The sequence below is a fragment of the Beta vulgaris genome, chromosome 3 (genome assembly GCF_026745355.1).
Source record: "Beta vulgaris subsp. vulgaris cultivar EL10 chromosome 3, EL10.2, whole genome shotgun sequence".
Taxonomy (NCBI): Eukaryota; Viridiplantae; Streptophyta; class Magnoliopsida; order Caryophyllales; family Amaranthaceae; genus Beta; species Beta vulgaris.
Window position 1 is genome coordinate 12,524,671 of NC_079204.1, and position 24,088 is coordinate 12,548,758.

At 36.0% G+C, this 24,088-nt stretch overlaps 1 protein-coding gene across 12 annotated transcripts in view; it reads right to left on the bottom strand.

The window, feature by feature from the left end:
- Positions 1 to 1,236: 1,236 nt before the first annotated feature.
- LOC104906656 (polycomb group protein EMBRYONIC FLOWER 2) overlaps positions 1,237 to 24,088 on the bottom strand; it is a 29,957-nt gene continuing 7,105 nt past the window's right edge. For 7 of the 12 annotated variants that reach the window (XM_048641086.2, XM_048641084.2, XM_048641085.2 and 4 more), the window contains 19 exons: positions 23,062 to 23,176; positions 22,700 to 22,859; positions 22,481 to 22,546; positions 20,738 to 20,877; positions 20,206 to 20,268; positions 19,982 to 20,088; positions 19,646 to 19,710; positions 14,547 to 14,599; positions 14,402 to 14,455; positions 14,262 to 14,321; positions 11,299 to 11,345; positions 11,073 to 11,194; positions 10,822 to 10,890; positions 10,640 to 10,745; positions 7,329 to 7,377; positions 6,164 to 6,247; positions 5,114 to 5,193; positions 4,295 to 4,384; positions 1,237 to 1,795 (listed from right to left, as the gene is read on the bottom strand). In XM_048641086.2, the coding sequence (XP_048497043.1) occupies positions 1,678 to 1,795; positions 4,295 to 4,384; positions 5,114 to 5,193; positions 6,164 to 6,247; positions 7,329 to 7,377; positions 10,640 to 10,745; positions 10,822 to 10,890; positions 11,073 to 11,194; positions 11,299 to 11,345; positions 14,262 to 14,321; positions 14,402 to 14,455; positions 14,547 to 14,599; positions 19,646 to 19,710; positions 19,982 to 20,088; positions 20,206 to 20,268; positions 20,738 to 20,877; positions 22,481 to 22,546; positions 22,700 to 22,859; positions 23,062 to 23,176 (1,648 nt within the window). In that variant the 3' untranslated portion in view covers positions 1,237 to 1,677. Of the gene's footprint in view, positions 1,796 to 4,294; positions 4,385 to 5,113; positions 5,194 to 6,163; positions 6,248 to 7,328; positions 7,378 to 7,468; positions 7,565 to 10,639; positions 10,746 to 10,821; positions 10,891 to 11,072; positions 11,195 to 11,298; positions 11,346 to 14,261; positions 14,322 to 14,401; positions 14,456 to 14,546; positions 14,600 to 19,645; positions 19,711 to 19,981; positions 20,089 to 20,205; positions 20,269 to 20,737; positions 20,878 to 22,480; positions 22,547 to 22,699; positions 22,860 to 23,061; positions 23,177 to 23,700; positions 23,778 to 23,845 lie in introns of those variants that run through there. The other 5 variants (XM_048641090.2, XM_057393598.1, XM_048641083.2 and 2 more) reach the window with 5 other exon arrangements.

Here is a 24,088-nt window from a genome sequence, read left to right on the forward strand (position 1 = left end):
GTAATTGTGTGTAATTAATAAAGAGGAGTTAGAGGTAACTTCATTTACCTCAAGTAGGTAACGAATGGAGGGGAATCATTCCCATTGTATTTTTTGAAGACCCCAAACCAAACACCCTTTATTTTTTCTTCTTCTTTTGTATTACAGTTTTCTTTTTTCATTGCTCGATGTATTTGCTACATAAGACATCGAAATTAGAGATGGCTAACAGTGCGGGTCTATCCAGCCCATCTCGTCTCTTGGGTCATGTGAGCTGAGCCTGCATAATTCCCGATCCAGCTCAACTCGAACCGTGAAATTGGTGGGTGGATCATGGGCTATATTTTTTGAGCCCAGCCCACGAATGCTCGCTACTAAAACTGTCCAGCTCGGTCCACGAAAGCGTCCAGCCCAACCCAAGTAATTATTCAACCAAATTGTGAACCGTGGAAACCGATAACAAATCGGTATGGGCTAAGATTTTTCACGGTCTGATCCTGAACCGTGAAATCTCAGACCGATCTAGTAGGACCTACCGACCAACCCACAATAGTAGCGATCTCTAGTTGAAATCCGTTGATAGTATTATATCAAAAGTTCATAAATGAACCACAAATATGTAGTGGCAGATATATATTGTATGGATGCAGGGTTTCGAGCTCATTACGTTGAACACTTACTGCTAAGTTCATGTATGTCATCTCAATTAATGGGTTTCCTATTTCTCAACAAACAATATGGCCATGGATATTATCAAAAAAACAACACGGCCATTGACACATCAATAGCTTCCAATTAAAAGCTGATTTTCATGAATATTAATAGGTAGTTCATTCATGAATTTCAAAGTAGGAGCATTGTCAGAGACGTCTCGAACAACTTCGAGACCCTATGCCCGACATTAAACATAAAGCCTTATAGAGCTATAAAACGGATCCATAATCTCATATTATTTTATAACTAATTTAATTTTGTGATTAAAAATAGCTAGAAAAAATGATTAACTTTCTTAAATATTTCAATGTTATCTTGATCTTTTGCAAGGAAACACCTTAGATTTAACAAAATAGTAAAAATATACCAAAAATAAAATAGTAAAAATATTATTTTATAACAAAATGGTCTAAGACCCTTCTGAGCATTTTGTACCTAATATATCTCCAGGTCCACCATATACTTTCTCATGTCAGACCAATTGATACAAGAATTTGTAAGAAATAGAAGGATACTATAGATTATTCAACCTTAACACAAGAATTTGTGTGGTAAGAAATAGAAAGATAACATAGATAGTTCATCCCCTCCTGATTGAACTTCTGGGTCAATGTTCCAATATTTATACAAAAGATTGAACTTTAAGCACATATAATAATGAAAAAAAGACTTCTTAAGAGAGTAGATAGAAAACAAAACAAGATTACACGTCCAAAGGTAATCAATAGTTTTTTACATGTAAATCGTTATCAAGATAATCATGAATAATGGAAGTTAGAGAAAAGAGCAAGAGCTCGTATCTTTTGCGCTTGACATATTTAAGCCTCTATTTACCCCAGAAGTGCAAGGTTCAGCCAGAACTGATACTCGAAACAGTGATTCCTTTGGCAATTCATATAATCCATGACATAAGGTCAGCAACAACTCAAACGAGCTTACTGGCTCAAAAATGTCACTGCACAATGCCGATACCTGTAGAGCTTTTTACATAGGAGTTGTCTCCTGTTTTTGGCAACGCTCAAGGATTAAACTACAATTGTTCATGGAGCGTGCGTCAAGAAGTCCATGGTTCCACAATTTGATCATAAATAATCTCCAACACCTGCAGAAGAATAACGGGAAAGCAAAATGTTGCGATTTATCCATGATAGATATGCAGCAAAAGACTCGATACCTTCACTCCAATACCATACATATAGACTCGAAAATTTCTAAGAAAACTACCTTCAGTGGACCTTCATTTCTCAGTAACAAATCAATTCTCAAGACATCCACAAGTATTTACTTATTTTCAGCAGTAACCATTAGAACATTTTTGTCCAAAAACAATTCGTTAACAGTAGACTGTAGATTCATATTAGATGATACTTAATTCTAGTTACTTTACTTGATTGAAGGTGTACTTACTAAAATATTGATATCAAAAAGGCCTCCAGATTCTTGTCCTTCTAAAAATTATAATCTTCGATAAATTTTAAGTTACGTGATTACGAAAATTCAAGGGACACATTGATCTTTATAATGGTTGTCAATCGCAAAGCTTCTTATCGCCCAAAATACTCTGCTCCCTTTTCAACCATTCATCATTTTCTCTCCTCCATCAGAACAACGTTCTCCTCCCATTCCCTCAACGACACTCATTCTTGATAATCGACGCCCCCCCCCCCCCCCCAAAACAAAAAAAAGCACCAATCACCAACCCTCTTATCCATGAAACTCCAACAAGAACAAACAGCTCTGGAAACAGTTCAGAAGTTCCATTATTGTTCTTTCAAATCTTTGTACTATACCAGCAATAAGATACATGAAGTTTAAGCCAAACTTTGGTTTGAATTTACTAAAATCTGAGCCATATGGATATTTTCATTCTACCACCCATCTATCAAAAAAGAACTCGTATCATTTTCTAATTAAACAAGCCACTGCAATAATGATTCAATATGTGCATCATAAAGGTAGTTCATGTTACTCAACTTCTTTAAAGATATATCCAATATAAAAGCAGTATTGATTATGGAGTCTAATACATCTAGATTATCATTATGGAGTCCAACACAATTTCTTTAAAGATATATCCACAACTCTATACAATTAAAACAAAAAATCTTTGTTGTATCATGCAGAGTGCACAAAGTGGTCTTTCGTACAATTTGCACCAAAACAATATATAACTTTGTTCAGTCTGTCTGTCTGACCCTTCATGGTGTTTGTGGCGTCGGACTTAATGTCCTAAACCTCAAGTCATGGGATCAAGGGTTGGTGGAGAGAAGGAGAAAGGGGTGATATGACCAAAAAAAAATAGGGAGATATCCTGAGGTACGCCTCAGGAATAGCATAATTCTTAAATTACCCCTCTCATTTTGGAAATCTCTCATACACCCCTATGGTTTGTTACATTACTCGAAATACCCTTACTATAGATGGTAATTCAAGTGCATTAATTTCATTAACTACCCTTGAAACTTAATCTTACGAACTCAAAATTCAATAAGGATATTTTGAGAATTATGCCAAACCTCAAGGGTACCTCATGTTATAGGTAAGTAGATTTCGGCCATATTGCATAAAAATTAGGAAATTTGGGGAAAAAGAAACGTATTCAAGAGCCTTAGAGTTATTTTGTGTAATAGATTGGTTTAGGAGGAGGGGTAATATGGGTATTACAATATAATTAGGTTGGCTCGGGGAGTAAGTAAGTAAGTTAGCTCTATAAATATAATGGATTAGTGATAGCGAAGGAGTATGAAGATATATTTGAGAGTTAATTTTAGTGGTTAGCTTTGGGAGTGTGTCAAGTCACTCGAAAATTTGATAATTATCCTTTATTTTCTGTTATTTCCATTATTATCAATGAAAATCATCTTCATCTTCTTTTATTCTACTGTCCACCATTTCCAGTTTATTACATTTTGTTTGTTTTTTGGGTCAATATTCATCAATCCATGCAAGTCCAATTAGTTTTTTTGTCACAAGAAATACAATTGATATGAATTCTATTGACCACTAATAGAAGGTGAGAGATAAGGAGGAAAGGAAAAGGGCATAGAGTAGGTTACATGGAATAATAGGATGAAACGAGGGTTATATTTAGCAAATTGAGGTTGCATTTAGCACCCCACAAAATCTTATAATTCAAGTTGATTATCATGAAAAACCTTTTATTATTATTCATGGACAATAACTGTTAGTGGGTATTGCTAAGCATTGATAAATTGATCTATGGCTGTTTTCGAGAACTATTTAGCAAATTGAGGTTGCATTTAGCACCCCACTAAAAATCTTATAATTCAAGTTGATTATCATGAAAAACCTTTTATAATTATTCATGGACAAAAACTACTAGTGGGTATTGCTAAGCATTGATAAATTGATCTATGGGTGTTTTTGAGACCTATTTTCAATAAGAAGTGTCACTAAGAATTGACCCCAATGAGGGTGTTCTCTAGCCTAATTGAATTAGGGACATCAATTTACAGCACTATTTCAGTGCTTTAATAGCATTGTAGCAGGAAGCATTCATCCATCATTAAAATGAATTTTGGAAACAATGGACACCTACAGGGCAAGATAGAGATCCAGGACAAAAATTAGAGATGCTTACCAAATTAGAGCAGGAGCTTGGACAAGGTTGTGTCCATGCAATTGTGAAAATGCCTCACAAGCCCAAGGTATGTGACCGTCAGCAAGAATTCTGACATAATCCAGAAATAAATCACTTCAGCAATGAGACATAATAGCATCCGAAAACGCAAATACGATACTCATCAATGAAGTCTTGAAAGAGTTTCAGAAACTTATTTCCTACTAAAGAGGCCCTCGCAAGCTCATTCCCTCAACCAGAAACAAGTATTTTTTGGCGATGAGATATAAAGGCAGGATTAATACTATTTGATAAAATGCTTCAAATATCAGTGTAGCAGCATTTTCCATATTTTGAACACATACATAAAATTTCCCTCACAAAGAAAGCCTACATGGAAATTGAGTAAAGAAACAGCCCTTTTTAAGCTTGTTTATTCAGCTAAAAACTTTTAAATTCAGCAACGAAATATAACAGTTAATACAACCCCAAAAGTTACACATATGCTTTCTCACACAAGTTTTAAGCACTGTCCTAAGTTCTGAATCTTGTGATAGGTCAACTCCATGTTCTTGAACTCAGGTTAAGAATTGTTTAGATCGCTTTTTACCTAACCAAAGAAAGCTTGATAAGGTCACACTAATTATAAGCCCCCAGGGAAGACCAAATGAGCAATATCTCCAGGTATAAAAAAAATATCAAAGTATTTGTCTCACCCTAGAGATGTTCAAGCTACTAGAAACTTCAAAGAATCACTAAAGAGCAGCTGCAGAAAACTCTCTAATTTTCTGCATATATTCTATTATAGTAAATCAGCACTTAAAAATCAACAAGACATACCGTTGCTTCCTTACGAAAGAGTTCCAAAGATGCATAATTTGTTTCTCATCTTTGCTAACATCCACAAAATCATCCAGCATCTGCAATTCATAGAGCTCCAAATAAAAAATCTGATACAATAAGTGCTAAACCCGCGGCAACTGTGTGTCTAACTGTCTACTCACAAATCAATCTCAAGAAAGTCCAAATAATTTAATACTCTTCATGTTTTGTATTCATCAACCCTCCCTCCCTTCCTCTCTTAGGACCAACTCCAACTTCCAGAATTTCAACAGCCACAAGCAACCTGCAGATTTGGTCAAGATTCCAACTTCCACAGCACAGGTAGCAGTTCATACTGGTGATTATGCCATAGATTGTCGCTTATTGTCAGTACACCAAATCTTGCCAAACACAATAGGTATATTCTGGAAAAGAATTTGATCTCCCAACAGAAGTCAAGGGACGGGGTGTGGAGCAGGAAGGTCCGGTGCACACCAACTAATGAGAGAAAAGGGCTCAAGTTCTGCAGCATGTCTAGACAGCCACAAGCAATGGCCCTCAAGTTCTTAGCTGGAATAAAATCGAGGTGGTGGCCAAATCACTGTAAGCTAGACAAGAGAAATCAGAGAAACGGGGCAAGAAGCGAGGAAAGATGAATGAGAAAGAAGAGAAAGCTGGAGACAGAGAAAAGAAAGCAGCAAAGAGAGAAAAGGAGAAATGGTGACTACTGCAAGAGGAAGAAGAAAATTAGGGATCAAGGAAAAACTAGCTCTGGAGTAGGCACTCACAACAAAATTTGAGTATTTATGTTAACAACCAATCAAATGTACTCATGCTGGACAAAATGAAGCTGTGCGTCAATCAATTTCCAATATAAGTTCCAAATAATATCACCAGTATTTTGTTCTGCTCAAAGATGTATGTTGTTTTCTCTTATTTTGGAAGCCTTAAAATATGGCCGGGTAACTCGTGCAACTTACCCAGCCAGACAACTTACTTCCAGCTAAAACCACAGCTAAAATCCACAAGAATAATCTTCCATAATTAACATAAAAACATAGCACATACCCTTCGATCTTCTAAATCAGCCACATCATCATCAACTTCATCCTCACTATCATGGTCCGACAAAACTTGCTCCAATAACATTGGCTACAGTCACAAAAACATATCATGTTGTAAGCTTTTTTCACGGCTAATTTTAACTGATACAAACATATAAGCAAGACCTTTCATAAGATGACAGCACATTCACTAGGTCAATGGAAAAAAATGTGTTCTGGAACTGACAAGCAAACAGCAACAAACCGTCTTTTGATGTTTGACACCATTTCCAGTTTGGAAATTACAGTATGGTCATTCTTTTTTCATATTACTTAAGGATTTGGTTTTTTCCCCCAAGACTAACAGTACAAAAGCATAGGTTTGCATTTTTGGTGTGGTCAAACACCAAACCACCAAAATTTTTAACTTCAAAGACATGGTCTTGAATCACCACATCGCTTTGGACAGATTTTAGTTCACCTATTGGATTGTAAATAATGCCTGAACTGCAAAGGTCAAATCATTACTTGCTTTATCTTTTCTGAGGTTTGATTAATTATAGACTGAGAGATTTGGGAGAATCACAATTTTGGCAACTTGCAGTTTGGTTTGGATATGGAAGTAGACTTTGAACACCTTAGACTCTGAAGTCTTAACAAAAACTGTAGGGCAGAAGTACGAAAGCCCAGAATCGGCCAATCCATACAAAAGCTTTCCGCTTGTTCTATTTGTTTAGCAGTTTGTATACTTAGAGAAGAGGAATCCAGAAATGTTTAATTCCTAGTTTTCCTATTGTTGCATTAAATAAGAACTACTGTAAAAACACAGATGTAGACACAGCGGGATCTCACATTCCAAGTCATACGATAGGTGAATGAGTTATGATAGAGGGAAGAATATTTCAAATTTGTCAATCATAGGTCTTCAGAGCGTATCTTTTATTTGAATTGTAAGATGTCAATTCTCATCACAGAGCACAACACAGCAATACCCAACTGTGACACAAGGGAAATCAGTTTCGAGGATGTATTATGATCACAGATATACTTCGGAGACATTTTCGTTGAGGTATTGCAAACATTCTATTCTGTAGAAAACATATATAAATTGATGACGCAATTGGAAGAAGAAATAAAACAATATAATTGAAAGCAAATCAGCAACCCAAAAGAAACAAAGTTCCCCATACTTGTGCTCTGTGAGAGTGAAAGAACTGTCTCTTCTCCATTAAAGCACGACTGAAACAACCAGAAAAGCCATAGTAAGCAAGATACACCAGACAGACGTACCACGTCTAAAATTACAAAAGTATAGATCTATTAGGACAACCATAGTTTCTTATCAGCATCTGCACATCCAAATTCCAACCATTTCTGTCAGGTGAGGATTACAGATAATGAGTTGTGACTTTGTGAGCGTCTAGCACTGTAGGAAAAGTAAACTCGTCCACTTCAATGAATTATTGGAAAAATGCATTTGTAATTAACATGAAGAAAGCCTTTACTTATTCAAGTAGGACGCAAGTTGGGCCTGGATAAGTCGAAGAATTTGCTCATAATATTAATCTCAACGACGGAAATTTTTAGCGTGAAAGAGGGCATGGCACCCAAGCCCTTAGGCCGTTACCATTAAATTAGGGTTTATTCTCTTCAACTCATTCTTCTTGAACTAATATTAATTTTTCTGATTTTTTGTGAACATTTCCTAATAATTTCAAAACTTATTTCAATATTTTTGAACTTCTTCAACGTTCCCTAATTTTTCTGAAAATAAGTTGAAGAGGTCAGACCCTTGACCACATCGCTATTTTTTCAATCATAAAGCCATAGCAAAGGACAATTGGCTTTAGATAGTTAAATTCTTAAATTTTTTGCCCTCCTAGAACTCCCCCCAGAATTAAGAAATTTTTTCATGTATGTCTCTCTCTCTCTCTCTCTAATGTGAAGCCATTCAAAAAATTAATTTTTTTTATATGTATGTCTCAGCTCTCTCTCTCTAAGTGAACCATTCAAACCCATTGTTGAAGAAGTCTCTTCACCCATCAATACCAATATTCCCTAGGCATCTCCAGACCTCAATAGAAATACTCATTTACAGGAATGGGATGAGGAAGAAGGGTATGCAGATGATTTTCATTGACCCAGATAAGGCTTATGATGAAGTACCAAGAGACGTGATGTGGTGACTGGTGAGTAAAGTCGAAAAGGATAAAGCAGGAATATATTTACTTAGTCAAGGATATGTATCGAGACGTAAAAACAAATGTGAGATGTGTTTAGGAGTAAAGCAGAAGTTTCCTATTACAATAAAGACTACATCAAGGATCTGCATTAAGCCATTTCATTCACACAACAACAACAGATGAGCTAAGATGGTCTATCTAGGATGAGATATTGTGGTGTATGTTGTTTGAGAACGCCATTGTATTCATGGTCTCATGGACGAGATCAGAGATAAGGTCAATGCTAGAATGAAGCGATGAAAGCAAGTGTTAGAATCTTGGAGATTTAGGCTATCAGATCAGTCATCAGAGTTATTATACGTGTAGGAGTATTCACATTTAGGGACTATACTAGAAAAATGGGGGTAAAGAGATGTGTTAATTGAAATGCGAGAACATCTTCAGAAAATGGTTGGAATAACGGATATTTGAGATAAGATAAAAACGCACAAATTATGTTGGTTGGGGGATGTGAGAGGTTGACCAGTCGATATGCACTGGTAAGGGTAGTTAGACTTGAAAGTTGTATTTTGAAGATTTTTGAAAAACTCGAGATAGCCCAAAGATTAGGGATGGCAATCAGGTCGGGTTGGGTCAATTTCAGGTTGACCTAATTCTATTTCGAGTCACTTAACCCTAACCCAAACCCGGCCTGATTTTAATTTCAGGTCGAAAATCATAACTTGAACCCGACCTTGCCAGTCTCGGGTTGACCGAAAATAACCTGAAATTAAATTTAATCATTGCAATTCAGCACGTTGAGTGAGTCTTGAATTCAAATGTCAATTTAATCAAATTTAGAAATTCTTTTATATGTTTATAAATTTAGAAGATTCAAGAAACGAGCTTAGCCCAATACAAGTTAGGAAAATAGAAAATAGGTCATAAAAATTATAAAAGTCGGGTTAATTTACCTGAATATGACCCGACTTCTAAATCAGGTTGTTCAAAAAGTTAGCCTAAACCTAACCTATTATATTTTCAGGTCAGGTTGGACCGACCCTTTTTTATTTCAGGTTGAAAATCTCAACCCAAACCCGAAATTTCTCGGTTAGGTTCAAGTCGAGTTATCGGGTTGGGTCAACTTTTGCCAGCCCTAACAAAGATGATTCATGGACTAGAATAGAGGGCATTAAAAAATAATCGTGAATTAGGTCTATGGGTTCATAAAGCACTTGATGATAGGTAATGGAGGGAGAAGAGCTATGAGGACGATCATTGGAGATGAACTCTTGACTCATGCACCAACCTCATCTTATTCCGATAACATTTTGGCAAAACTGTTCTATTGTTGACTTTTTATGCAAGGTAGGCTAAATATATCACTTTTGTCCAACTATTGTGTAAAATAGAACTTTTTTCTTTTGGACGAGATGATAGGAATTTGCTACACCTTACTAAATCTGCAGGTGGCATTTATTGAAATGATCATCCCTTGTCACTTGTAAACAGTATAGTCAGAAAGTAAGCGGTGATTTCGTGAAACTGTATAGGTCTTCTTCTTTTTTCCACAATTTAAGTATCAATACTTGAATACTAATTTGAATTTGTCTTTTAGAGAGTGAATCCTAAACTATAGCATTTTCTTACAATCATATCTAAACAAAGTAAAATTTGTTATAAACATCACGATGGTGCATATTGAAAAATGACTAATAAAATTGTTGAAAGTGTGTAAGCATCATTTTAACTAGTTATGCAAGAACTTGAAAATGTAGCCCTTTTAGCTACTTTTTCATAGAGAAAACATACAGTATAAATAAAAAAACCTATTTGGAAAAACTATGCGACTTAGAAAATTAATCCTTAAATTTATACCCCCTTCCCAACAAAGAAAAAAGGTTCTAAGTTTTGCCACTAACTACACTCATTATACTTAAAAATCACAAATTAATTTGTTCACAATCCATCCTTTTATTTGTCAGTATAACATAACGTTCTCCTAAACTCAAATTTCTGAGCAATAATTTTATTACAAAGGAATAGGACAAAGCTTATAGGGGAACAGCCTTAGAAACAGCACCTTTACCGAAAACGAAGCTAAGATATATTCTCCACGCCACAAACATTTTGACTTAGCTATTTAAGTTCATGACCCTGATTTTAAATCAACACTGCAAACTGTAGACATGATCTTTTAGATATAGAGGGAGTCTTCAGATATTCAAATATACTCATCATAGCTTCTATTGCAAACAAAAAAGGAACATGCATGTACAACAGATTGATAAGCAAAACTTAAAAGCAGAAAATAGAAAGGTAAAAAAGTGATGACAAACTTTCTGAAATCGGATCGTTCAATCGATAGCTTCCTTGTCTTTGCAAACTGGAGCATTGCGGGGGGAGCAAGACTGCCTCCTGAAATAGACTGAATGCAATCTGGATCTGTTAAGTGGTTAGACATACAAGTTAGTTGGAGAAAATTTCAAGAAGCATTTCAGGTCTAGATGTGCTGTATGACCTGGGATAGCGTTCCGTGAATCATTGACACTTGAACTTCGAGCCCTTTCAATTCTACTGGAATAGGCATCTAAAAAGCAGCAAAAAGGCAATTCAACTTTTCTAAACAAAAACAAATGAAATGCACATAGCTATTACTAGGTGGCAAATGTAAGTATGGAAACAGATCCAAATTAGTAGATAAGCATATGTTACAAAAACACGTACCACAAAAGCCTTTTTCCAGAGGAAAAAATACAAGCTAAAGCATACCTTCAGCCTTGTTCAAAAGATCACTTTCTCCAGCTGCCAAATCAGAAGTTAAGGTCATGGGTTGTACATGCTTTGCCTTATCAAGTAGAAATTTAGTTTTTCTCCTCTTTAGCTTTTTGAAGCTGTACGATCAAAAGAAAACCATAACACATTGTATAATTTATTATTTTTTTTCAAAAATTGAAATGGACAATCAGTAAGATCACAGTCTATGTGTACCCCTTACCAGAGGAAAAAAATTAGCTGCTTCGGATCAACTCCATCTGCAACAATCTAAAAATAAAATATTCAGAATGAGAGCTAATAAATCATTCAATCCTTGAAAGGTAGATGAAATCATATAGGAGTTTAAGCTCCTTTCAATCTTGAGAGACGACTGCCCTAATATCTATGTACACCTTACTTTTCAGAAGAAAAGGAAAAGGAATTTATAGTTAGAAAATTTGCAATCTGAAGCATTTGGCTATGACTGAATATAAGAGACAAGGTACATTCACTAACAAAAACCATGTATATATTACTTGGTTTGAGGAATGTATTTTGTACTCTAGATCCTGTAGATGGATCTTCAAGGACATATTCCCGAGAAATGAGTTTATCTACCTCAGATTCTTATAAAAACAAACTCAATCAAAATATAGATAACTCAAGCAGATTTCATCTTTGACACGACAATGAAAGAAATTTGCATCTGAAGTATCTGGCTATGACTGAATATAAGAGACAAGGTACATTCACTAACAAAAACCATGTATATATTACTTGTTTTGAGAAATGTATTCTGGACTCTTTATCCTGTAGATGGATCTAAAATCAAGGACATATTTCCGAGAAATGAGTTTATCTACCTCAGATTCTTATAAAAAGAAACTCAATCAAAATATAGAAAACTCAAGCAGATTTCATCTTTGACACGACAGTGAAAGACATTTCTATTTCATCTAAATGCAGACCTCTGGGAAGAAGTTCTCACAATCCTATCCTCTAGTTGATACGCCCATCGGATTAACAGACATCAATAAACCCTTTCCCTTCAAAAAAAAACAACAGCCAGCATGGGCTCCATCAGCCGCAGAACTTTCGAAGGTGAAAAGGTACACAAACACCAATTTATTCTCAACTAGCTATGACAGTAGCTGTGCAGGATGCTGACAACAAAACCACTTGGTTGACTCTACAAAGAACTCCAAAGCATACAACTAAAACAGCATGCTGGTTGCTGGAAGCTGAAGTAGGTCACCCAGCAAACCCTTAACAAAGAGCTGATTCCATAAAGAAGAAACTACCTAGCAAAGCAGAAACATGTAACAGCCTAACTCCCAGGCCCGGTCCTGATAATTTCTAGGCCTGGGGCGGTTTGATGAATGTGGGCCCTTTATATATATATTCTAATATAACTCATGGATCAACAATAGTAATCTAGTAGTTACAAAACTCAAAAAGATGTATAACAATTTCATGTAAAACACTTCATCTACTTCGAAGCTCTCATCCATAATTGAGATAATCATGTACAAGCCAAAATATAAGCGCCTATAGGAATTGCAAAGTCTTCCGTAATAATAAGTCTTGAGTCTTATATATATATGTTATATCTTATATGTATGCTCTGTATATTAAAATTGGTTTTAAAAAAAAGATACCATAAACTTTTAAAAGAATTACTTCATAATTACTTCATAATTTAATGAATAAAAAATCAACGACATCAATCATACAATATAAGAAGAATTTAAGATGAACACATGTTACATTACTGACTTAATAATACAAAGTAAGGAAATAGAAGTAAGAAACTCATCGTTAAGGAAGATTCAAGATTGGCAGATTGAAATTGAAAATTATCGACAAAGGACAATCATTCACCACAAAGTCCAAAGCCCCAAACTCATATGATCAGTTGTAAATTGGGTATCCAATTATGAATCGAGTATTTGATAAGAAAGAGTTATCAGAGAAACCGAAAGATCGAAAATTTCAGATGCAAAAACTAGAGATGAGAAAATTTTTCAGATGCAAAAACTAGATATCAGATGCAAAATTTATCATATAATTTTTTCCCGTTTCGAAATCTCCAAGATATTGAGTAGCAATGAGTGATTAATTGATTGTTGTTGAACTGAAGCAGTGAAGCGTGTAGATTTAGTTTACCAGATTTTAGAGGAGAAAAGATAGAAAAAGTACAGTAGAAGACGACTGAGACTGATAAGGAAGGAGCGAAAGAAAGAAGGTGATATCTTGGTCTAAATTTCTGGATTTTCCAAAAAATGGGCCCCTTGTTCTTTTGGGCCCTGGGCCGCCGCCCCTCTAAACACCCCTCAGGGCCGGGCCTGCTAACTCCCCACTAATTAATCACAGATCCCATTTCCAAGCACAAGGCAACAATTCCTTGTTGGTCACTAGAAGTTTCCTCAGTTTAAGATGCATAGTCCAGCAACAGCCTATTGTTGGAGATATAATGCAAATAGAAGTTGTGGTATAGACTAAAAGGGCCTTGTTGTATCTGAGAGTTCATATTTATGAAGCTTATCAGTTACAAAGTCTATTCCACTCTGTTTTAGATGTGCTGTAACAGTTACTTATTTTTCTCCCTCAAATCTGTTTTCTTTCCTTAAATATAGAGAGCTTTTATGGATTATTTTTCTGGTTTAATTTGACAGATTTAATTTGGCAGATTTCTCTCCTAAAATCTCTCTTCAGTTACACTTTGTTTTTGGCTATAAAAAGTGTTTTTGCTGTCCTCAGAAATACATAGAAAACATATATTCTTCCTCTCTTCTTTCTGATTTTCTCTCTTAGTTCTAAGCATTATTATGAGTTTCTAATTTCCCTTATTTGAGTGCACATTAAGGGGAATAGCTGTGTGAAATCTTGGGGGGCAACGCCACTTCCGATTGCACCATAGTCAGGGCGCTATTTGCTTCTAAGACAGTGTTTCCAACACGTCACAGCTTCATTATCACATTAATCTTTTTGGCCCACATTGTTATCCATCTTCTGTTTTTGCAGAGCTATATTTTCTACACCTATAACGCACAGCGCGACAACGAGGGAACTGATACTTGTCACAATGTCACTGTGTCACAGAGTAATCCAATCAGCCTGGATATGGTAATACTCCAAGTATCAGAACAAACAGAGAGCTAGTTCAAGTGTCAAACCTCAGTGATAAGTCCTTTGAAATTTTACCTCGGATCTCCGTAGATCAGTTTTAACTGAAACATTAACAGCTTGATACTCCTCCGTCACCTAAAAACGAAAACATATATGAGATAGTTGCAGCAAAGAAATTACAGTATCATGATGGTAGATTCCAATAGTATACTGACCCAGAATTCAAAGTTAAACAGATCATGAGATGCGACCAAGTGAAATTTTAGGCCCTGCAAGAATTTATCACACAGATGTAGATAATACTTTGTTTTCAATAAAATTAAAATATAAAATACACAATGCAGCACAGAAGAGACCGACCTTGAAACTCGCACATTTAACCAAGCAGAATGGACAGGAGAAATCTTCAGTCACTGCATGTTCAGGTAGGACACTTTTAGGTCTGTATTTCAACATGTACCAACTAAGAGGGAAACCTCCAAATTCTAACAGAAAACATCAGGAGAAGATATTCATGTATTTGCACATAGGATACTGGGATGCAAAATTCTTTCTTTTCCCCTTGACCTTGCAGTAAAGAAGTAATAAGGGGTAAAAGAAGATAAAGTGGACAGAGATCACAGATTTTAGGATTGATGCATAATATATTGATCATTCATGAGTCGAAGCATGCTGAACTGCATTTCTTTCATGGCATATGTACAGTTCTAACTTCTAAATTAAAAATGTCTGAAAATGTTACTCCCGACTTCCTTAAGTGATAAAGATCTTACTGTTAAATTCAAACCACAATCAAAGTATCAAATAGAAAGATATACATTATACAACAAGCAAGTTACCAATTATAAGAGATCTTAGGACTTCCAGAGTGGTACTAAGACAGAACTGTGTTGACTGACCAGAAAGAATGTTCCACTATAAAAGCCCTAAATCACACCCTGCTATGCACTCAGTCATAACTATGCATCAGTTTAATGAATAATATCCTGGAGCCTTTGATCCCTTCTATTAGCTGAGGAGTAAGATATAATCTGAATAAAAAATTCTTCCAGGCTCCAGCAGATACAGGTTATCAACTAGCTTAGTAGGTCAGGTATCTCAGAGTTTTACTGTAGACTAAGATTTGAAACCTTTTTGCATCAAGATGGTGTGCTTTGTCGAGAGAATAATGGAAGAAAATAAAAGAAAAGAAAAGAAAGAGGTGTAACCCGGTGATCTCACATTTACTAAGAAACTTGACAGTACAGAAGTAATATAACAATTTCAGGCCCGATGAGACCAATAAGAATAACTGCACACCTCTAAAGATCCTGTCGAAGCAGATATTCAGCGGAAAAAGCCAAAAAAGAAGTATGGAACCTTGACCCAGCCAAAGCAGAGAGGAAGTCTTTATAGAGGACAAATCTCAATGGTTTCAAGGGGCTTCTCATAAGGGTATTGGGTATGTTTAGAAATCAAACAAACTGGCTGGAATTATATAAGAAATCATTAGCTGTGGAAAAGTTAAACGAACATAAACAGGACAACCACTTCATACGGATGATATTACTTCACAGTTCACACTTCACACCCACCAATGTGATTATTAATCAAGAGTCAACCTCATTTAGGCGACTACACATCTCAAATTCCTGTAAGCTTTCGTTTGAAATACTTCAGCAATAAAAAAAAGCAATACTCAGAGATGCTTCTACAAGAAGACCCAAATATTAAAATTAGTAAACAACTGGACAACCTAAAAAGGGCTATCATTGGATTTTCCGACATTGATGTCTGTACTTTCCGGTGACCCAAAACTCCAAAAATGACCAAATCCATCCAAATCCAGTGTACCCCAAATGTCTCTCATCAAGCATCCAAAACAGAGTGTCAACAGCGGAGACCAAACATGTGACTACTACTAAATGGTCCATATACAAATCTTCTATTCCTAGCAATATCACTCGAAAGCCATTAAAAAGGATGAAATATAATCACTCCAAGATGCCATTCCCTTCTTCCAGATGCAACATTCAATATTTGTTTATATGTCCGATCTAAACAATAATAGAACATATCAAAGATGAAAAGCATGGTCATGGATTGGAGACAGCATATCTTGCAGTTCTCTGTATTAAGATGGTAAAATTATGTGATTTTTTAGCTTCGTTTAGCCTTAGTAGTGACCATTCTTCTCATTGTTCAAAAGCTATAATTTTTCTACTTTTTCATAAGAAAAAGAAATACTAAAGATGAAAAAGATGTACAGAAAACGAGAAGGCGGCGTTCAGCTGTCCACCAAACAGAAAGCAAAATTACAGACTCTGCAAGTTGTTTGAATCTTCCCAATAGAGTATCTTTTGAAGTCCCCAGATGCTCGAGCCAACAAAGGTGCTAGATAATTGTTTTTGATCCACAGTTAATCACAAGAAAAGGAAGCGCGTTAAAAGACACATGAGCTTTGCTCCAACCACACGCACCACATAAGCATTATAAAACATTTGCATCACAGCAGCTTATTCTACTTTTCTTCCCAAAGCCCACAAATCGGACTGACAGCCATCCCAAATACAGTTAATAAACTAAACCAAGGCTTGCTCCTCATGCAATAGAAACAACCTCCTCCAAAGGTAATTTTCCACCTCACCATGAAGAGAACCATGTCGCTCGCTATAACTCAGCAAAGCAAACAATTATCTGAAGAAATAGCCAACCCCGGCCTATGCTTTCAAAGCAGATCATTAGAATTAATGCTACCCAAAGCCAACATCGACACAATTCCTCACCTTAACCTTTCATATGAATTTTGTGACTGAAAGCCTGGATACTGAGAGAGAATCGAGTCAAGCAACCTAGGATGATTTACAAGTAAAAGACCATGAAGACCTCCACAACCTAGTATCTTCCACTATAACTAAGTGTAGATCCAAGAAGTCAACTATAGAACAAAGTCCATCTAGATCCCAGTCATGTAGTGGCCTCTGGAAATGTGAGTTCCAAGCATAATCAGTATAATAATCAGCAATGTTACTCCGACACGGATACGGGTGTCGTATCCAAGTAGGGATCGAAGGATCCGACACCCTACTCCGAAAATGAGACCGATACTCCGACACGGTCAATAGAGTGTCGTGACCAATATTCTAGACACGTCAATGATTGAAAGTGTCGGAAAAAATTTCCGACACTTTATTTTAATAAAAATAAAACCAATACTAATATATTTAGAAAATTATAAAGAAAAGAACTAGTATTATAAATCTATAATGTGTTTCCTTGGTCTTTGTGCCATATAGAAGTCATAAGACATACAAAGTTTATAAATTTATAAAGAAAAGCCACCTGGGCCGAACTAGTATTATAAATTTATAAAGAAAAGCCACCTGGGCCCAGATGAGGTGTCAATGTGCCATACAAAGTTTATCAAGATGTGGCACAGAGGCCCATAACAAAAATATCCGGATTGAGTGTTCCTCATCAGAAAGAAAAAAAACACGTCTCTTCATCTTCAAGCCTGTCAATTGAGCGTTTTCTCTGCGTTTTCTGTCGCCGGCAGCCGCCGCCATCGCTCTCTCTTCATCTCTTCTCACGCATACCATTCCGTGCGGATTAACCTCCTGAGTAAAAGCCCTAACAAAGTATGAAAAAATTTCGTGTAATTCGACCTCAATTAGCAGATCTAGGGTTTACCTTGTAAACCCTAAATTTCAAATTTTGAAGAGAATTCAACAAAATAGGTATATTTTCACCCTTTTCTCTGCGTTTTTCTTCTTACTTTTGTCAAATGGGTGTCCCGTAGGCGACACTTTTCCGATACGGGTATCGACGCCCATTTCCAGGCGTGTCGCGCGTCGTGTCGAGTCGACACGCGACACGCGAGGTTGAATAGGGTGTCGGAGTAACGTAGATAATCAGCACAGGTACATTATGCAGAGAAAAAAAAAGGAATAAACCAAGGAAATAGGACACAAGAAGGCTGCTCTTCTCTCCAACATCCTCCCTAGAGCTATAATATAAACTCACACAATCTAGATAATAGTTTATTAGGAAGAGAAATTTACAGAGAAATAGAGCGCAGGAAGATTGAAGGAAATTTTTTGTTACCATATTCAGATAGTATATCATACAGGAAAGAAAAAGGTATACAGAAGACCAATTTATTTCCCTCTTCAATGAACTAAATCCTACCGGAGTTGAAAAGCTTTAGAAGCAAATCATCCCTCCCCCCTCCTCTCTGCTCCCCAGCTCTTTGCTTCTTTTCCCACTTCTTCCCTCTCCCTTCTCTCTCAAGTTTCTATCTGAACTTATTAACATTCAAAAGCCAGCAAACTTCCAACTTCATTACCTAAGGGCCTGTTCAATATCTTTCAGTTTGCACTTTTTGTTTTAAGAATTTTATAAGCTATATGACATAGGTTTGTACGATGAGCTTAAATCTAGCCAGTCACCACACATACAGTAACAATACTTTGAACATCGTTACCTAAGGGCCTCTTCGACATCTTTCAATTTGGAACTTTTGTTTTAAGCATTTTATAAGCTATATGATATAGGTTTGTATAATAAGCTTAAAACTAGCCACGCATACATTAGCAATGCTTATTCTGACAACTAACTACAGAAAATTATAAACAACTGAGCCTATTCATTGTTTGTTTTTGTTTTCACTTTTCCATTTTTGTTGAAAACCAAAAACAATATGGAAACCACAAAAAGTAGTTTTCTGTTGTCAATATTCTAAAATTAAGATGATTGGTAAAAGTATGATCACATTTAAGTTCATCATATAACCTAAATCATTAAACTTAAATCTTAAAACCATAAACTGAAATCTGGCGGGGATATCAAAAGGGTGCGTTTTTTAGTTTCGATATTCCTTTTCAGTTCTCCAAAAAAAAAAAAAATTAAGTATACCAAACAGGCCCTAATCTAACCACCTAAATTTTTCCCATCACAAATTTCACATTTTTAAGAGTACCTGATCTGACGCATTCATTATCTCATGAATATTCAAAAATCAAGTACATGAGATGCATTATCCAAATCCTTTTCTGTAAAGAAGGGCCCTGATCCCTAGTTCCCTACAACTACGCGACCAAATTCCAAAGGAAAAAAGAAGCGAAAGGTCGTTGAGGCAAGCTTTCCCAGACTCTTCTCTGTACTCTGTCCAGTATGCATAACAACACAAAGAGAAATAAATCTAGAATTTTCACTCATTAGGAATGTAGATTACTGGCTGCAAGCACCAGATATGAACCACTCACAGCAGAGTAAGAACACTAAAAGATCGATCGTAACATGGTAAGAGTTACTTGTAAGTCAATTGTAAGATATAAGCAACGCCACCAGAGTCGTGAAATCACAACACCATTTATAAATCACTGGTTAGAGTGAAAGCTGGACAATTACCAGCATGCATAGCATGGAACCAAAAGTCAGCAAGGAAAATGGTCAGCTCGATATTGAGTGTAGTAGATTACCTTCAGTTCTCTGCAACTGATTGTGGTAGTATCTGTAGTTGAAAATTACATTGCCGGTCCTCAATCTACCCCCCCCCCCCCCAATAAAAAAAAAAAAAAAGAAAACACATTTTAAGGGCGTTAGAAACTTAACAGCAAAAAAGGCAATTGCAATTTTTTGTTCTCCCAGTACTATAGTAGTATTATTTATAAAACTAAGTTAAAAGTTTTTCCCATATATTACTCATGCTAAGTGAAAACAAATTGGTTCGCAATACTCTTACTCACTCTTGACTTGGTTGGAAATAATAAGACCAAATAATGAGGAAAACTAGCTCAGAGAAAATCAGGCATTACCCAAGGACATGAGAAGATGTATCAGGATTGTTGTTATATGTATATGGAGAATAGGGTGATTTTTCTTTTGCCCCTCGCTCTTCAGCAGAAATTAACACTTGCACATGCTGCAAGGTGCAGAAACACAGACAAGGAAAATAGAAATAAAAAATTTTAAAGTTCAATGCTGTTAGAAATACCAGCAAATAAGAGACAATTTGGAAGATATAGATTGATGAACAAACCATGTGAGCAGAACTCTCAGGCATCTGAAATGATAGACATTTCTCCTGACCCAAGAAACCAGACTGCAAAGACAGAAGATGGGATTAACACAAATTGAGAAGAAAGAAAGTAATGGTCAAGAATTGGGCAATTCAGTACCAGGTGCAATATAAGCTAAAGCAAACAATTATATAATTAACAAAGAAAAACAGGGGTAGAGAGCTATGCAATTGGCAAAACCTTCCAGATTTACTCTAATCATGTTCCCGTTTTCACTTCCCTCGAATTGGAAGGAATTATAGCCAAATAAAACAAAAAGGAGGATCAAGGAGACATGATCCTTCTACTTACTGCTACAAAGTCCCCCCCCCCCTTTCCCCCCTCTGCCCATCTTAAACACAAAGATGTTGGCTTTATACTCAGCAAATAATTCCGTAGATATATAAAACACAAGTTACATACAGACAACTAGTCCATGTTGCTTCAGATCCAGTAAGAGTTGTACATAATCAAAAATTGATCCTCCTCACAAAAGAATGTAAGAGGGCTTACCTTCAGAAGACAAGGTTGCAAGTCAATTGTAGAAAGCATTTCGACTCTCTCCCCTCGATTCAAATTTGGAAACTTCTCCCACGATAAAAAGAGTGACTCCATTGATATCTTTCCCCATAAACAGGACATTTCAACACTTGCTGAAATGAATTGGAAAAAGTCAAGAACCAACTAGTTTTTGCAGCTTGAAAATATATCCATAGACATGTATATATACCACGATTGCTGCCGTTAAAGATAAAACACAAAGAGAATACAATTATCAAAAAAAAAAAACACAAAGAGAATACAGATCAAAGAATTAGATCAAGGTTCAAAGATACTTTCCACTTAAAATTATGGAAGTAATATTGAAAGAAAAGGACTTTCAAAGAAAATCTGTTCCTTTTGACAAATTAAATTTTTTTACACCGAAACATGAGGAATCTAGTCATATTACATTTTTACTTTTCACAATTTTAACTCTTTACTTCTTACGCAAAAACATGAAGAAACTATCCATAATATACTAATACTAGTATTACCTATTATTACTAGACAATAAAAATGTACTACTTAAATGTTTATTTATTTGATGATAATGATAATTTAGTTTATTAGCTTCTTAAAATTCTCATTAAAATAAAATCTCGGCGAAAATGGTTTTTTGACTATCTAAACTGGAACTACTCTTCCAAATGCCTGATACAACAGCTAGAAACTATTGACAACTGTGTCAGATGGAAAGCAAAATCTGCTCCTTTGATTACAGGATTTTCCAGTACATGATAGAACTGGCTTCTTTGCTGCTGTTTTAGATTGAGGTTATTATGCAATCAAATTATGACATTGACCCCAACACATAAAATAACTGATTAGCATGTGAAGTATGCTAAAATGCCCCAAATCCACTAAATAATGTCTCCAAGTTGTCAATTATATCCGACACATCATGGAAACTCTTTTCCACCCCTTTCCTTCAATCTCCTCCATCTAAAATCCTCAAAATGTTAACCATGTAGTTCATTTATCCTCATTCTTAGTACTATCATCCCACAGACATAATCATTCACGAAAATAATATATAACAGCAACAGTGATCAGTATCAATAGCAATAAAAATTAGAGACTCAGGCCAGGCCGTCAAGGATTAGAAACAAGGAGTAGCAGAAACTAGCACCATCAGCATGAAAATGACCATGCAACTTTCAACATAAGCTGATACAGATATAATATTACAAATCAACTGCGGTGCAGAATTCCACCGCACAATCCGGAAAAAAATTGTCATCCACAACTCAACTACTTCCTAAACTGACTACTAATAACACATCGATGTAAAAAATGCAAAGACAAATAACACAAGAAGGATTTTCTCTTTACACCATGAAAAAATACGTTTTTGGAAATAAGTTCATATAAGGGTCAATAAGTTAAGTTAAGACAAGTTCACATAAGGCCAACAATTTCAATTAAGGGCCAGTAACCTCAGATAATGGTTTGCCCAAGTTCAATTCACAACCAAAATAAGCTCTGAAGAGGGCCAATAAGTTCAGAATTCAGATAAGTTCAAATACGGGCCAATAAGTTCATATTAGGGCTAATACATTCAGTTGAAGGCTAGCGAAATTCAGGTAAGGTTTTACAGGTTAAAACAAGGAAGCCTGAGTACGGCCCTATCTTTGTTTTGGTGTTCTCGCCGCCTCGGCCACCAAAGCAGAAACTTTGAATTCCAATTGAAAGTACAAAGGCAAAATATCTTACATGAAAGGGATACGTTATCCAAAGGTTCTCTGGATGTCTCAGATCCGTACGAAGTATATGCCTCTGCTGCAATCAAGAAGAGGATAAAACAAGTCAAGATTCTCCAGAAAAATCGATAAGAATATGAAGAAGAATATGCTGCAAGACTGTGAGGTCAAACGGCAAACACATTTAGAATGTCTGAAACACTCCACTAATATGTTGAACTGAACAGCATACCATAACTAACAAATAAGATGAAAAGTGATCCAGATTTTGCTTCCCTCACTAGCTTATTCATCTCAGGTAAAATAAAATTTGCTTGTGCCACACTGCCCCCTTCTTCTGTGCTTGGAGTCGTGAGCAGACGAGCTTTAGTGTAGCGATAAACTGCAGAGTGCTATTGACAACAGCATTACAGAAAAATTGCTAAAAAGTATAAGATCATATTGATATCAGCAACTTAAACTTCAAGAGATTTACTTATCTCAACTACAGACTATGACACACATTGAACGAAGCTACTCGCTATCAGGAGTGCTGATGGATGTCTAGTACAATATTAAGTCATAAAGCAATAATGAAATATTCTCATATGTTACCTCCAGGTTAGGTATATCAGATAGCAGCTTAGCCAATATGATATACATAGGACGCAGATTTTGAATTTGTAATCCATCATCTGATGTCCCTGACAGAGAAACTGTCATTTGTATCCTACAAACCATTAAAAAATGTGCCTTTAGATTCTGAGACAAAATTAGCCCCATGCCTGAATATGGGAATAGGATATGCAGAATGCTAAATTCCACATTCTTTTTCTATCAACAAAAAGCTTCAACCAATTCACCCATAAGGCAAAAGGAGAAAAAATAAAAGCGGATTGCCCGAAAATTTTGAGGATTCTCATACAGCTTGCATATTGATCCAGAAGTTATCTGAAACAGTTGATGGGGAACGATTCGTCCCAATAACACTAAATAGTCTATATCAAAATTAGCTGCAACATAACTAAGCAAGAAAAAGTGATTCCCTGACTCTCTACACGAACACACGCATGAGATGACAGCCTGCTAGGGCTACAAAACCGGTGTACATTGCAAATTATTAAGCTTCTCCAAACTAGCTGCCCACACAAATGCTTACAGCCCACTTTGAAACCTTAACCTTCTGAAAGAATGTAAAGAATAAGCTATAGCCTATAGGGACTAGGGAGAGGCCGCAAGTTAATGTGATTTTACCGGGAGAGAAAAGAAGCTAGTAATAAAGACACACGATAGGTCTTGTGAAAACAATGGTACATTGGTACCCCCAGTGGCGGAACTACACATGGTCCTGGTGGATCACATGCACCACCATTACTTGAAAAAAAAAATGAGCTCTGACCTTCTCTCTCCTGATTTATCCTATCGCCACTCTGTCTCTCTCTTTTTCTTCTTCCCGCTTCTTTGACTCTCTTCTTGGATTCCTGATCTTTCTCCTCCTTTCCCTCATCCCTAATATATTCACTTTTTGTTCTTCAATAATTTGCGATTTTGCGAGGAATTAGGATCTAGGGCACCACGACGAACAGACCTTCCTTTCGAGTTAAAGACAGATGAGATGACTAGTCTGATTTGTTTAAAAATT